Source organism: Procambarus clarkii, chromosome 46 (genome assembly GCF_040958095.1).
Source record: "Procambarus clarkii isolate CNS0578487 chromosome 46, FALCON_Pclarkii_2.0, whole genome shotgun sequence".
Lineage (NCBI taxonomy): Eukaryota > Metazoa > Arthropoda > Malacostraca > Decapoda > Cambaridae > Procambarus > Procambarus clarkii.
The window spans coordinates 16,538,477-16,554,464 of NC_091195.1; the positions used below are offsets into that span (position 1 = coordinate 16,538,477).

Here is a 15,988-nt window from a genome sequence, read left to right on the forward strand (position 1 = left end):
CAAGCCGTCTGCTATCGCTGTATCTATCGATGATTTCTGTGTTGTTTACTAGGATTTCTCTGGCGATGGTTTGGTTGTGGGAAGAGATTATATGTTCCTTAATGGAGCCCTGTTGCTTATGCATCGTTAAACGCCTAGAAAGAGATGTTGTTGTCTTGCCTATATACTGGGTTTTTTGGAGCTTACAGTCCCCAAGAGGGCATTTGAAGGCATAGACGACGTTAGTCTCTTTTAAAGCGTTCTGTTTTGTGTCTGGAGAGTTTCTCATGAGTAGGCTGGCCGTTTTTCTGGTTTTATAGTAAATCGTCAGTTGTATCCTCTGATTTTTGTCTGTAGGGATAACGTTTCTATTAACAATATCTTTCAGGACCCTTTCCTCCGTTTTATGAGCTGTGGAAAAGAAGTTCCTGTAAAATAGTCTAATAGGGGGTATAGGTGTTGTCTAAGTTGTCTCTTCAGAGGTTGCATGGCGTTTCACTTTCCTTCTTATGATACCTTCGACGAAACCATTGGAGAAGCCGTTGTTGACTAGGACCTGCCTTACCCTACAGAGTTCTTTGTCGACTTGCTTCCATTCTGAGCTGTGGCTGAGAGCACGGTCGACATATGCGTTAACAACACTCCTCTTGTACCTGTCTGTTAACGCATATGTCGACCGTTCTATATGTATGTTCCTTAATGATGCATAAGCAACAGGGCTCCATTAAGGAACATATAATCTCTTCCCACAACCAAACCATCGCCAGAGAAATCCTAGTAAACAATACAGAAATCATCGATAGATACAGCGATAGCAGGCGGCTTGACGTTTGCGAGGCACTACACATCAAGAAGTCAACACCAGCAATCAACAGCCAATTATTGCACAACTATATTCTACCCACCTCAAGACTCCGCTCCAATATAGAAGCATCAAGAAATATGGACCAATAGGCTTTCTACAAACACTTCTATTCAATATCTATTGTTTCGTGTTCTGTCTTGTGTTGATGAAATTAATATCCTATTAATACTCTTGTTCTGTCTTGTGTTGATGAAATTAATACCCTATTAATGCCACATCTTGTTCTGTCTTGTGTTAATGCCACATCACCCCTTCCACCTCACTCAAATGTAGATATACAATCGGAGATGCGTAAGTTCTATTCAGTTGTGTATTTGTGAACTAAAGTCTTTGAAAATGTAATAAGTTTTACGAAACACGCTCGTGTCGCGTCAGACTAGAAATAAAAATGAATTTTGGAGAATTGATTTTTGATTTACCTCCAACAGTGAAAAGAAATGTACGAAAGATTGAGAAAATTCGTGTTAGAATTATTAATCTTACTTTTTCGGTCATATTTAATAATATATATATACATATATATATACATATATATGTATAATACATATATATTGTATATATATATATATATATATATATATATATATATATACATATATATATATATATATACATATATATATATATATATATATATATATATATATATATATATATATATATATATATATATATATATATATATATATATATATATATATATATATATACGCATGTTATACTCAAATTCTATGTCAGTTGGAACATAACCAATCACAGGGAAGTAGGCCTCTGACGTCATGCCAGACAGAGGAGCATCAGCCATTGCTCCCAGCAGCCTCAGTTCTCCTCACAGACTCAGAGTAAGTGGACCTCGGCTGGCCAGATATATACCTTGTTGTCTTGGTCAATAAATATACAGAAGCGACTACTGTGTCTACATTTAACCCGAACAAGGCTAACGAATACTGGTAGCAGCAGTGGGATCCAGAAATTTTTTCTTGAAACGAAAACTTCAAGTACCCAGCATCGCCTTGTGTTTCACAGTACAGCCGCCACCACGCCACCGCCATCAGCCGCCTCCATAAGCCGCCATCATGCCACCCACGCATCAAATATTGTGCCAGACCGGGGTCCTGCCATCATCCACTACTCCAGGCCAACGTCTCAGCAGTAAGGGTCAATAATTTCCTGTTTGAACGTTAATTCATCAGTGAGGAGGAAGGAAGCTTCCGCGCCAGCCATTTTTGAATCTCGCGCCACCACGTGGGAACCTGTACCCACCATCACCACCGCCGCCCAAGCTGACAGTATCTAAGCTTTGTGAGTGTTCTAGCTACTGAAATCGTGGTCAATCATCGTCGTAACTATCAACTGATCAGCGTATGTGTTGTATTGTTCTGTAACGGTTCTATTGTTACGTAAAGTATGGTGACAAATAAACACAGACACTAAGATACTATATATATATTTGGTCGAATATACAGAAGTACACAGGTGATACGTTGGTGTGAGTTGAGCGCACTGAGCGTTGGTACAGTATCTCGCAAGTGTCTGCTCTAGACCACACTTGAAAGTAGACTCTGGTTAATGTTTGCTATTGCTGCTTATATGCCCGGGCATCTCACCGTGTTGCCCGGGCAACGCCTCACCTCATTCATCTCCAAAGGTTGACAGGAACATTAACACTATATTTGGAGCGAGTATATTATTGGGATAATCTACTCGCTACAGAACTCCCCCTCCCAGGGGATGAAAGGAAAAATACTTGATCAAGGAACTTAGCTGGTCGGCGAATTGTACGCCCTGCTCGCGTTACATAACCATCAAAGTTAACTTCCTCCTCTTCGCTGATGTCATCTAACTGGGGTCGTAGGGTGGGAGGTCGCACAGGATCGTCCGTCGTCGCAGGATCAGGTTGTGGTGCGGCTGGTAACTGGGGTTGTAGGGTGAGAGGTCGTACAGGATCGTCCGTTGTCGTAGGTGGCGGTGCTGCTGGTAACTGTGGTCGAAAAGTGAACTGCGTAGTCGGCGGATGTGTCTCTGGATTTAGCAGTGTTGAGACGAAGCCTGGAGCAGAGCAGAGAGCTGAGTGAGGCCGGAGTCGTGGAGCTCTATGTGGGAGAGCGTGGCGGCTCGATTGAGAATTGTGAGTGTCTAAACTCGGGGAGCGAGAGCGTGGCGGCTCGATTGAGAATTGTGAGTGTCTAAACTCGGGGAGCGAGAGCGTGGCGGCTCGATGCGGTCGTAGTCTGCTGTCTGCTCTGTGTCGAAGCTGTAGCGTCTTGGGTTGATTAGGACTGTACATGCCGAGTACTACATTGTTGACTGTGGAAATTGTAGTCTGGTACTAAAAGATGTAGGCAGTGTGTGGACAAGCTCGGTGTAGCAGGAGAGAAGAATGTGCATAATTGTTGCGTCCTTGGGTCGCTGGTGGAGCATTTAGATCCGGGGCGGATGGGCTCGGGCACCAGGACATTAGGAGGTAATGTAGGCACGTAGTTAGGACAACGAGGTAATCACTGCTAGAGCTGAATTGTCCTGGAGGCGACGAAGAGTCGGAAACGCAAGCTGTAAGTCCTGTACTGCGCAAAGTGCTTGAGTCGGCAGAGTATCAGAATGCAGTGAACGTGTAGATGAATCTGACGAAAGAGCAGCTTTCGTGGGCGCCCCTGTAGAACAAGCAGTGCCCTGGCAGCGACGGAGAGTCGGCAGGACAGGCTGTAGATCCCACATTATGTAGTTACTGATGAAGCTGCCAGATGAGTGAGTAGTGATCGTGGAGCAGCAAGCCGTAGTAGATGAAAATGCAGAGACGATCGCGATGAAAATCATAGCTGTGGCAAGAGTGTTGGCAACGTTCCATGACAGGTGGCTGCGGTCCACAGCAAGCAGCAGCAGTGGAGGTCCAGTGAGAGTCCATGTTGTAGTCCATCGTGGCTGGGTATCGTCGAAACTCTCCGGGGTCACCAATGTAGCGGTTCTATTGTTACGTAAAGTATGGTGACAAATAAACACAGACACTAAGATACTATATATATATTTGGTCGAATATACAGAAGTACACAGGTGATACGTTGGTGTGAGTTAAGCGCACTGAGCGTTGGTACAGTATCTCGCAAGTGTCTGCTCTAGACCACACTTGAAAGTAGACTCTGGTTAATGTTTGCTATTGCTGCTTATATGCCCGGGCATCTCACCGTGTTGCCCGGGCAACGCCTTACCTCATTCATCTCCAAAGGTTGACAGGAACATTAACACTATATTTGGAGCGAGTATATTATTGGGATAATCTACTCGCTACAGAACTCCCCCTCCCAGGGGATGAAAGGAAAAATACTTGATCAAGGAACTTAGCTGGTCGGCGAATTGTACGCCCTGCTCGCGTTACAAAGTTAACTTCCTCCTCTTCGCTGATGTCATCTAACTGGGGTCGTAGGGTGGGAGGTCGCACAGGATCGTCCGTCGTCGCAGGATCAGGTTGTGGTGCGGCTGGTAACTGGGGTTGTAGGGTGAGAGGTCGTACAGGATCGTCCGTTGTCGTAGGTGGCGGTGCTGCTGGTAACTGTGGTCGAAAAGTGAACTGCGTAGTCGGCGGATGTGTCTCTGGATTTAGCAGTGTTGAGACGAAGCCTGGAGCAGAGCAGAGAGCTGAGTGAGGCCGGAGTCGTGGAGCTCTATGTGGGAGAGCGTGGCGGCTCGATTGAGAATTGTGAGTGTCTAAACTCGGGGAGCGAGAGCGTGGCGGCTCGATTGAGAATTGTGAGTGTCTAAACTCGGGGAGCGAGAGCGTGGCGGCTCGATGCGGTCGTAGTCTGCTGTCTGCTCTGTGTCGAAGCTGTAGCGTCTTGGGTTGATTAGGACTGTACACGCCGAGTACTACATTGTTGACTGTGGAAATTGTAGTCTGGTACTAAAAGATGTAGGCAGTGTGTGGACAAGCTCGGTGTAGCAGGAGAGAAGAATGTGCATAATTGTTGCGTCCTTGGGTCGCTGGTGGAGCATTTAGATCCGGGGCGGATGGGCTCGGGCACCAGGACATTAGGAGGTAATGTAGGCACGTAGTTAGGACAACGAGGTAATCACTGCTAGAGCTGAATTGTCCTGGAGGCGACGAAGAGTCGGAAACGCAAGCTGTAAGTCCTGTACTGCGCAAAGTGCTTGAGTCGGCAGAGTATCAGAATGCAGTGAACGTGTAGATGAATCTGACGAAAGAGCAGCTTTCGTGGGCGCCCCTGTAGAACAAGCAGTGCCCTGGCAGCGACGGAGAGTCGGCAGGACAGGCTGTAGATCCCACATTATGTAGTTACTGATGAAGCTGCCAGATGAGTGAGTAGTGATCGTGGAGCAGCAAGCCGTAGTAGATGAAAATGCAGAGACGATCGCGATGAAAATCATAGCTGTGGCAAGAGTGTTGGCAACGTTCCATGACAGGTGGCTGCGGTCCACAGCAAGCAGCAGCAGTGGAGGTCCAGTGAGAGTCCATGTTGTAGTCCATCGTGGCTGGGTATCGTCGAAACTCTCCGGGGTCACCAATGTAACGGTTCTATTGTTACGTAAAGTATGGTGACAAATAAACACAGACACTAAGATACTATATATATATTTGGTCGAATATACAGAAGTACACAGGTGATACGTTGGTGTGAGTTAAGCGCACTGAGCGTTGGTACAGTATCTCGCAAGTGTCTGCTCTAGACCACACTTGAAAGTAGACTCTGGTTAATGTTTGCTATTGCTGCTTATATGCCCGGGCATCTCACCGTCTTGCCCGGGCAACGCCTCACCTCATTCATCTCCAAAGGTTGACAGGAACATTAACACTATATTTGGAGCGAGTATATTATTGGGATAATCTACTCGCTACAGTTCTTTGAAAATATTTGGTGGACTGCAATTGTTTGACTAAGTGTCGCCACCATACACACACCTCACCACGTTGCCATATCGGGCCTTCGCCATGGTGCCACATCGACACCTCGCCACCTCTCACCATCACCACCAACCCCTGCTACATCATTTTGTGTGACCTCCTAGCAAATTGTTCTCCACCGCCATCGTCGCAATATCGTCGTCTCCGAATTTATCTTCGCACTCCCAACATCAGAGTGTGGGGTCCCCCGAGCTTCGCGCCACCTCCGCCAGGAGTGTTGCCGTCGCACCAGCTTGTCAACAAACCATGCATGGGTCTCTTCACACGTCTCATCACCGTTTTTCGTTTTGGCCACTGTTATATTGCAAATCCTGCAGCCTTGAGTTAAGTAATTATGAGCTAAGATATCGTGTGCTATGTTTCAATGAGGTTTAACGTAAATATATCCAAAATATCTTATGAATTAACCATTCAGTGACTTGTTAAATATTGGAGCCGGTTCAGTACTCCACTCTCCACAGTTTCCTTGTGTGATTTCAACATTCCTGCTTCTTACAGTAATTTCATTGAATTTTAATTGTGCTACTAGGGTGTTATTGGTAAATTCAAATTCCAGTGAAGCAAGAAATCCTTGTTTTAGTAGCAGTTAAGGATTTGTGCAATATAATTTTTTTTTAATATGTCCAGGCCTAAAATTGAAATTTATTCCTTCAACATTTCGTATTATAATTTTTTTTACCATAGCAGTTATATTCATTCCTGTGTCCAGTTTATGTGCTACATCCATATTTCTTGCATTGCCACTTGTTGTGTTGAATCTTTTTAATTAAATTTTGCAATTGTATTTTCCAGTTTTTATATTCTAAATTGCTGTGCTTAGACTGTGTTTAATTAATTTGCATGCTTCTAATCCCAGCCATATTCTTACCAGATTGCTAATTTAATTCACAATTTTGCTAGTTCTTAATTATTTGTGCTAATTTAAGTCACAATTTTGCTTGTTCTTAATTATTTGTTGCCTACCTTGAGGTTACCTTGAGGAGCTTCCGGGGCTTAGCATCCCCGCGGCCCGGTCGTCGACCAGGCCTCCTGGTTGCTGGACTGATCAACCAGGCTGTTGGACGCGGCTGCTCGCAGCCTGACGTATGACGCCTAGCCCAATTTAATAATTTTATTTGTGCCATTTTTCTTACTTTAGCCAAGTTGATATTTTTTGTGTGTTTATTTTTGTGTATACTATTTCTGATGCCTAGTGCACTTAATTATAATCTGCGTTCAAATATTCCTTCCACGGCTGTGACAATGCCTACCACTGTTGAAACCCCCTCAGACTCAACGGGAACAGTTGCTCATCCCAATGGCCAGAGATCAGCTCAGGAAATGGCTATTCCCCTTTTTGCTGGTGAATCCCGCTTATTAGAGTCATGGTTTAGTAAGGTTGAAGCGAAAACAGTTGCACGTTTTTCTAAGCCTACTGATGCCGAATACTTAGCAATTGCACGGTCAGCTGTGGACACAACCAAAGGTGATGCTCGTTTTGTTGTTGATGAGAAAGCCATTGTTAGCCTCCAGTCTTGGCCTGAATTTAAGGATTTCTTTCGCTGTCGCTTTGTTAACAAAGGAGACCTTGACCTGTATAGGTTAGTCAAGAAAATTGCCAATGCCACCATGTAGCCTGGTGAATCGTTTAATGCGTTTACTAGCCGTCTCAATCACTATCTGTATGCCTTAGTTTCTGCTATGAATAATTCGACTTGGTTAGATAAAGTCAATAATCTGTCCCCTGAGGCTATGGCCAAGATGATAGCATTTGGGACTTTAATGCATTTTGCCCCAGAGCATACTAAACTAATCATTGAGCAACAGAATTTTGGTGTTAAACATGAAATTGGTGAAGTATTTGAGGCCATTAACAATGCCGCCGATAAACTAGCTCCCCGAAGTGCTCAACTGTTGCCACCCTCTGATACTGCAAATGTAGTAACAAGCTCTCAGCATCCTCCCACAAACTCTCAAAACTCTTGGTCACAGAACCGTAGCCATGCTCGTAGCCCCCAGTCAAATTCGCCGCCTCATAAATTGCCGAAACGCCATAGTCCACAACCATCCACTCCCTCATGTTGGCATTGTGGTAAGAGTAACCACCTCGCAAGGGACTGTTGGTCCGCCCCTAGATCATCACCGCCTAGACAATTCTCTCAGTCCCCTCGTCAATCTAATCATTCTAGGCTCCCATATTGCACGTACCATAAACAAGTTGGTCACCACACTGCGGATTGTAGAGCTAGGCAAAGGACATCTCCACCTTGTAACTCCGACGGTCAGTCTTGACGAGGCGAACAGCGTCCAAGACATTATCAGAACTCTCGTAATTACAACTCCCAGCCCAATTATAATGCAACTTCAAATTATAATACTCGGCCACAGAATGCTGAAGCTCAGAATGTTCACTCCATGTCGTCGGGAAACCCCCAAGGCCATCCGCTAACCAATTCTAGTGCCCTCCCTGTGTATTCAGTAGCTACCCAAAATAGATTTGGACACTTGACAGAGGAGGACACTGACTCTAGACCAGTTGTAGATGTTGACGGATCCACAGTAAATTTGACCCAAACAAGACACAGATATCCCAGACAACGTAAGTCAAAAGTAGTAACTTGTCCAGTCTCAAGTGATGGTCCCCTTGTCTCAGCCATTGTACATGGTAGAGTTTTAAAAGTTTTTCTTGACTCAGGTGCAAAAATTAATATTGTCAAGCCCTCAGCTCTCAGAGACATTGAAAGTAAGCACCCTACTACTTTAAAACAGTCACACATACCTTTTCTAAGTGGTATTTCAGGAAATAAAGTAAAAGTTCAGGGTGAAATTGACCTCCCACTCAAGTTCAATGATGTCACATTGTCTATAACATGTTTAGTTGTTGACGTTATTCATTTTCCTGGAGACATTCTCTTAGGTCTGTACACCATGATTGATGAAAATATTGCATTGTTTCCCCATCGTTGGAACATAAGTATCAAAGACCACGTCATACCCTTGTGTAGCATGTATCGACAGGGCCATGTATTCAACCTTCAATCAAATTACGTTAATTTTGTTGACACCCGCCTTGCTAGCGTAGGTTTGTCAGATCATTGTCGTGGTAGCATACCCAAGAAAACAGGCACTCGATTGAAGCATAGTAGCTGTGCAGTTGTTAAGGAGAATGAGTATCGAGACTTTCTGGAAGGGGACGCCCTTAACGGATTCTCGTTGTCTCGCTCGCCTGGCAGCTTCTATCTCTGAAGTCAGTGGTTCCACGGCTACTGACACTGTGCTATACCCTCATTCTCTCACCAGAATAAGAGTTAAGGTTCAGGGAGTGCCTGAGTTGTCGGATGTGATTGCGGAAAGTGAAACATGTAAAGTGAATGGTACATTTGTTGAACCCTCCTGGCACACAGTGCAGGATGGTACTGTTACATTATTTATTGCAAACACTAGTGATGCCGACATCCATCTCCAGTCTGGTACCCATGTTGTAGATTTTGCCCATTACTCATTACCGGTGCGAGTTGTGGATGATGTCTCCATGGATCATACTGTTTGTACACTCACACCAGGAGTACAGGGATCTCAGCCAGAGGTGCAAGCGCAACACCTCAGTCCTACTGATTTTCCTGACTCTGTGGCTCAGCTTTTGGAAATTTTAAACATAAATAGAGCTGTTGTTGCTCTACCAGGAGAAAAGTTAGGTCTCACTCCTCTTATTACACATAAAATTCCCCTTGAACAAGGAACTACGCCTATTTATGTACCAGCTTACCGTCTTCCCCATTCTCAGAGAGCAGAAGCCGATAGACTTGTAGAGAAAATGTTACAGAGTGATGTAATTGAATCGAGTAATTCGCCATGGAATGCTCCATTGATTCTTGTACCAAAGCGAGATGGGACTTGGAGACCCGTAATCGATTATCACAAGCTTAACAGAGTAACAATACCTGATTGTTTCCCACTTCCAGTCCTAAATGATTTGTTGCAAAGTATTGGTAGAAACAAAGTATTCTCAACGTTAGATTTGTTGCAGGGATTCTGGCAAATCCCCCTTGATGAGGAAAGTAAACAATTGACAGCCTTTAGTACTCCCAATAGTCATTTTCATTTCAAAAGAATGCCATTTGGTTTGCGGAGTAGTCCAATAACCTTTTCACGACTCATGACAAATCTATTTCATAGATTGATAGGAAGTACTCTTCTAGTTTACCTTGATGATCTCATAATAATGTCGCAAGATGTTCAGACTCATTTCCAGAACCTTGAGAAAGTACTTGCAAAGCTCGCTGAAGCTAATTTAAAAATAAAGCTTGCAAAATGTTCATTTTTAAAGCAAAAGATTAATTTCCTAGGTCATACGGTTACACCTTCAGGTATTACATTGAATGAATAAAAAATTATTGCTGCCCGTGATTTTCCAACACCTCGTACCGCAGAAGCCGTAAGACAGTTCACAGGTCTTGTAGGATTTTATCGTTCATTTATTGCTGGATTCTCTATTATAGCCGCTCCGCTTTACAAGTTGCAAAGAAAAGATGAACCCTTTGTTCGGGGAGAGGCCCAGGATCAGTCATTCAAAAAACTCAAAGCAGCCTTGATTTCGTCACCTGTCCTTAGGTACCCAGATTTTTCTAAACCTTTTATGTTGGTTACAGATGCTAGTGACATAGGTTTAGGTGCTGCATTACTTCAAACAGAAGGTCACAGAGATCACGCAATAGCTTATGCTAGCCGTACATTATCTAAAGAAGAGAAAAATTATAGTGCAACAGAATGAGAAGCCTTGGCAGTTGTCTGGGCACTTAAACATTTCAAGGATACAATTTATAATTACCCAGTTCATGTTCTTACAGATCACCAACCATTAATTCCCTTGTTCAAAAATAAGAATCCAGTTGGAAAGTTTGCTAGATATTTGCTCACAATTCAAGAATTCAATCCCACATTTGGATATATTCCAGGGAAGCAAAATGTTGTAGCCGATGCGTTTTCTCGACACGTAGCTGCGATTCAGTTAAATTACCCAGCATTAGATGCTACAGTAGTAGAAACGGAACAGAGACAAGACCCCATATGGGCACCCGTCATTAAATTTTTGACTAAGCAAGACACTCGCCTGATTCATAAACCGCCAGTACCATTGAAAGAATTAGTTATGTTGGACAATTTACTGTGTAGAGTAGTAAAGCTAGGGACAGCCCCGAGGAAATGTTGTCAGTTAGTTGTTCCAGCTGTCTTGGTACCAACTGTGTTAAAAATTATCTATGATACTCCTGCAAGTGCACATCCAGGAAAGGATCGTACACTCCAACAAGGTCGATTGAAGTATTTTTGGCCAAAAATGGCTAAGGAGATTGCTCATTATGTTGACAGATGTTTAACTTGTTTACAGCACAAGGGACATGTTTCAGGACCTAATCCAATTCAGGTGTACCCAGCAACTAAAGCTCCTTGGGAACGAATATCGATGGATTTATTGACAAATTTTGCGGAAACAGAGAAAAGGAACAAACATTTGCTTGTAATGGTCGATAATTTTTCACGGTTTTGCGAACTAGTTCCTATCCCGAACAAAACAGCAGAAACTATAGCCAGTGCATTCCATGACCAAATAATTTGTAGATATAGTATGCCTAAAGTAATCCTTTCAGATAATGGTCCAGAATTCAGTAATAGTATTTTAACTAGCTTGTGTGATTTATATAACATCAAAAAATGTAGCATCATGCCTTATATTCCAGCAAGTAATGGACTATCCGAACGTACTAACAGGAAAGTGTTAGATGCCTTGAGAGTCACGTTGAATTTTGATAACAATTGGGATGATTTTATACCCTTAATTCAGTGTGCTATAAATTCTTCAATTAATGTTTCTACAGGTGACACACCTCACGCTATTCTTTATGGTACAGATAAGATCCTGCCTAATGAATTGATTAACGTACCTCCTACTCCCTTATATAATGTAGATGATTTTGTTCAAGTGAAGCGTAGACAGATGCAATTAGTATTCAAGAAAATACGTGAACAACTGTCCAAAGCTACAGCCGAGTTCACTCTAGCAAGGAATGCATGAGCTAAACCCAGTAAAATAACTATTGGATCTGTAGTAATGATACTTAACCAACACAGGTCTGGTCCTATGTACAAGTTAACTAAGAAATTTTTGGGTCCATATAAGGTAACCGAGCTTATCAAAGGTAACAAGTACAGACTGAAGAACTTAGTAACAGGAGAGTATATAAGTGAACATTTAGACCATATGAAGTTAGCTAAGATGACTGTTGACGAGACTGATGAGGAAGATGACAATGAACTTACCCAGACAGATACTCCTACTCGGACACCACCTTCTGTGGTTGACAGACCACTGGATGTTCAGCAACCCCATACTAGCAACTATAATCTTAGATCTAGACCTCTCGTTTCAACCGTGCACTCACCACATGTCCATTGGCTAGATGTTAACGAGGATATCTCTCAAGATGATAGTTTGTCACATGAAGTTTCATCTGTTCCGGACCTTCAGTCAGAGCCAGAGTTGTATAGTGCTCTGGATGAGCTAGGTGTAGATATCCGCAGAATTTATAATTGAGTGCACTCTGCAGTTATTCTGTTTGTTTTGAAAAAAAAAAAAATTCATTTGCAGTATTTCTACCACATGTCTTATTATTACCATTATATATAATGTATAGATTTTCTCAACTTTATTTTGTTATAAATTAGATGCCATTGTTATGTCTACTACCATTTGTATTTTTACAGCGCTTGTCATAAGAGTTATTAATGTTCTAGCAACCACATTGTGGCCAGTGAATCCTGACTGCTATCACGCAGATGTTAGTCTTCTTGTTCCAGGTCTTGTATATAGCTTGTAAATATATTGCACATTAAATATATTGTACATTGGTCTTTTAAATATATTGTACATTGAAAAAAAAAGAAAAAAAAATCATTATCTAATCTTAAAATTCATTTGTGGTTGTTAGGTCAGAACTTTGTGTTATAAATGCAATAATTGTTTAATTTTGTATGGTTTTCAAGCACATGCCATTGACACATGTTAATAATTTTGTTTAGGCAATACCTTGAGTTGTATTGTTCATATCTGATCAGTAGACATACACATGTTCTTAATACTCTGGTTTAATTAAAGCATTATTACCATGATTTTCACCTATTATGATCATTTTTTTTTGGTGCATATGTCGAGTTGTTAGTATTACGTACACCTGATCCTCTTTAAATGTTTTATTATGCAAATTTCACATGTAAGCCATTATTGAATGCCACCGAGGTCCTTTTAGTATCATTGTAACTATATAGCTAGCCAGAGCTTGTCGACTTGGTAGCGTGTCCGAGCGGTGTTATACTCAAAATCTATATCAGTTGGAACATAACCAATCACAGGCAAGTAGGCCTCTGACGTCATGCCAGACAGAGGAGCATCAGCCATGCTTGGAGCAGGCTCAGTTATCCTCACAGACTCGGAGTAGGTGAACCTCGGCTGGCCAGATATATACCTTATTGTCTCTGTCAATAAATATACAGAAGCGACTACTGTGTCTACATTTAACCCGAACAATGCAAACGAATACTCTATATATATATATATATATATATATATATATATATATATATATGTCGTACCTAGTAGCCAGAACTCACTTCTCAGCCTACAATGCAAGGCCCGATTTGCCTAATAAGCCAAGTTTTCATGAATTAATATATTTTCTCTAATTTTTTTCTTATGAAATGATAAAGCAACCCATTTCATTATATAAGAGGTCAATTTTTTTTATTGGATTTAAAATAAACGTAGATATATGACCAAACCTAACCAACCCTACCTAACCTAACCTAACCTATCTTTATAGTTTAGGTTAGGTTAGGTAGCCGAAAAAGTTAGGTTAGGTTAGTTAGGTTAGGTAGTCGAAAAGCAATTAATTCATGAAAACTTGGCTTATTAGGCAAATCGGGCCTTGCATAGTAGGCTGAGAAGTGAGTTCTGGCTACTAGGTACGACATATATATATATATACATATATATACATACACATATATATATACACATATATACACACACACACATATATATATATATATAATATAATTTATATAATTTATATATTATATATATATATATATATATATATATATATATATATATATATATATATATATATATATATATATATATATATATATATATATAATTACATATATATATATACACACACACATAATATAATTTATATATTATATAATTTATTATATATAATTTATATATATATATATATATATATATATATATATATATATATATAATTATATATAAATACACACACATAATTTATATATTATATAATTTATATATTATATAATTTATATATTATATATAATTTATATATATATATTATATATATTATATATATGTATTATATATATATATAATGTACATGTGTATGTAACATTAGCAATTGAGTAACTAGCTTCAAAGATTGTCACTTGCTTAGCTAAACGAACTATTGGATTCAGTTCCTGAACCCATTATGTGCCTTTGTAACTCTTTCTACCACCGCCTACGGGATGGGTATGGGGGTGCATAATAAAGAAAGAAATTGCATTGAATTGATATCTAGAAACTTTTCTACACCGATCACAGTGCTCTTGTAAAAATTAATGGTCCGTTTCCGCATAAAAACTCTGGGCTGGGCTTACCATCTTTCTCCCCTTCAAGGCGACACGAAGCGGGACGTCCTGGTGTATAAAATACTCTGTTTTGTAAACAACTTTGCATTTTATATTTGGGAAAAAATAATACAAAATGTATATAATACACATGAACCGTAAATCATTATAATTCCTCAAAACATTTGCACCTTTTCGAAAAGTAACATTCAAACGAATTTACAAGAGATGCCTATTGTTATTTACATGAAGATCTGCACCAGCCTAGCGTCACAATCATTCCCTTCCCCTAGTAACACAGGGGGAGGCTTGGCCCCATGTTGGGCTTTGACAGGTTGCTGGCCTCAGCTGCTCCATCTAACCCCTCCCGGCTTTACACAAATGGCTACTACACAAGCCCGGATACTGTATAAAAAGGTATACATAATATTATAAAGTTTAGTTCTGAAGGGTTATTGCAATTATTTTTTTAAGACATGCCAGGCACCGTAACAATTGTTAAAACTCTGATCCATATTGCATCTATTAATTATCGTCGGTCGAAAAGGATCAGGATAAATAAAGATTATGGTGTCTCATGGCACAGATAGTAACATCACAATGACTTGTTCTATTGTATTGTGATCAAGGCACCCGAGTTTTGTACCTAAATGAACCTAATAGTTTATGATTCAAAGCCACTAACACGCTATGCGTATTAGTGGTTTTGCAAGAATTTACAAATACCAATCTTATGTAATCTCACCAACCCAATGTGCCTTCTTGCAAATAAATTATTGTTATTATTATGCTCATGAACTCTATCTTTTATGGTACTTAACCATCTTATGTCTAGATTTCAAGTATAATGGTTGTGGCTGGTTCACAGTGTTCATGTGAGAGACGTAAACGCTAGCAGAGAACAATCAACGCGACGCTAGAAAATTTCCCAGGTCAATAGGAGAGAGAAAGTTAACACCTGGCTAGGGAAAATGGTACATACTGTCCACGCTTTAAAAATGTCTTATCCTGATATCTTAGATAATAAATTCACTGGTAAAAAGGTTAGGTATATTGCTACAGTTCACGCTGAACTTAAGTGCTACTTTTCTTTATTCTCTAAAACTCCCTTGAGACGGGGTAAGGTTGAAGCGAGAGTGGTCGAGCCAGGGCTGTGAGGACACTCCTCTATATTTTCAACAACCACACCTCGTTTCTCCTGTTCCAGAACTTGAAAGGAGGGTCGTAGGCGTTCCTGGAAAAGTATATCATGTTAAAATATTACAATTATTATTGACATTTGTGGTATATAAAAGGCAGAAGTAGGAGACATTATTGATAGACATCATGACTGGGAAAAGGGTCAGGCATATTGTGTGTCTTGTGGGACCGTTGAGCTGATGTAGGGTAAGTAATGGCGCTATTACAGAAACTTCGGACAGTCATGGAGTTAGCAAAGCTTAACTCCCAGTCCTGTGTGGCAGTCTTTCTAGTGTGGGTAGTGAATAGTTGTCAAGACCAAGTTGGCATAAATTGCCAAGTTGGTAAGTTTTGTAAAGCCAGTGAAATATAGACAACTGAGACCATTT

At 40.9% G+C, this 15,988-nt stretch overlaps 1 protein-coding gene across 2 annotated transcripts in view; it reads right to left on the bottom strand.

The window, feature by feature from the left end:
• Positions 1 to 14,561: 14,561 nt before the first annotated feature.
• Positions 14,562 to 15,988, bottom strand: part of LOC123770446 (heme-binding protein 1) — an 83,619-nt gene continuing 82,192 nt past the window's right edge. For both annotated transcript variants that reach the window (XM_045762286.2, XM_045762287.2), the window contains exon 7: positions 14,562 to 15,654. In XM_045762286.2, coding sequence (XP_045618242.1) covers positions 15,588 to 15,654 — 67 coding nt within the window. In that variant the 3' untranslated portion in view covers positions 14,562 to 15,587. The remainder of the gene's footprint in view (positions 15,655 to 15,988) is intronic.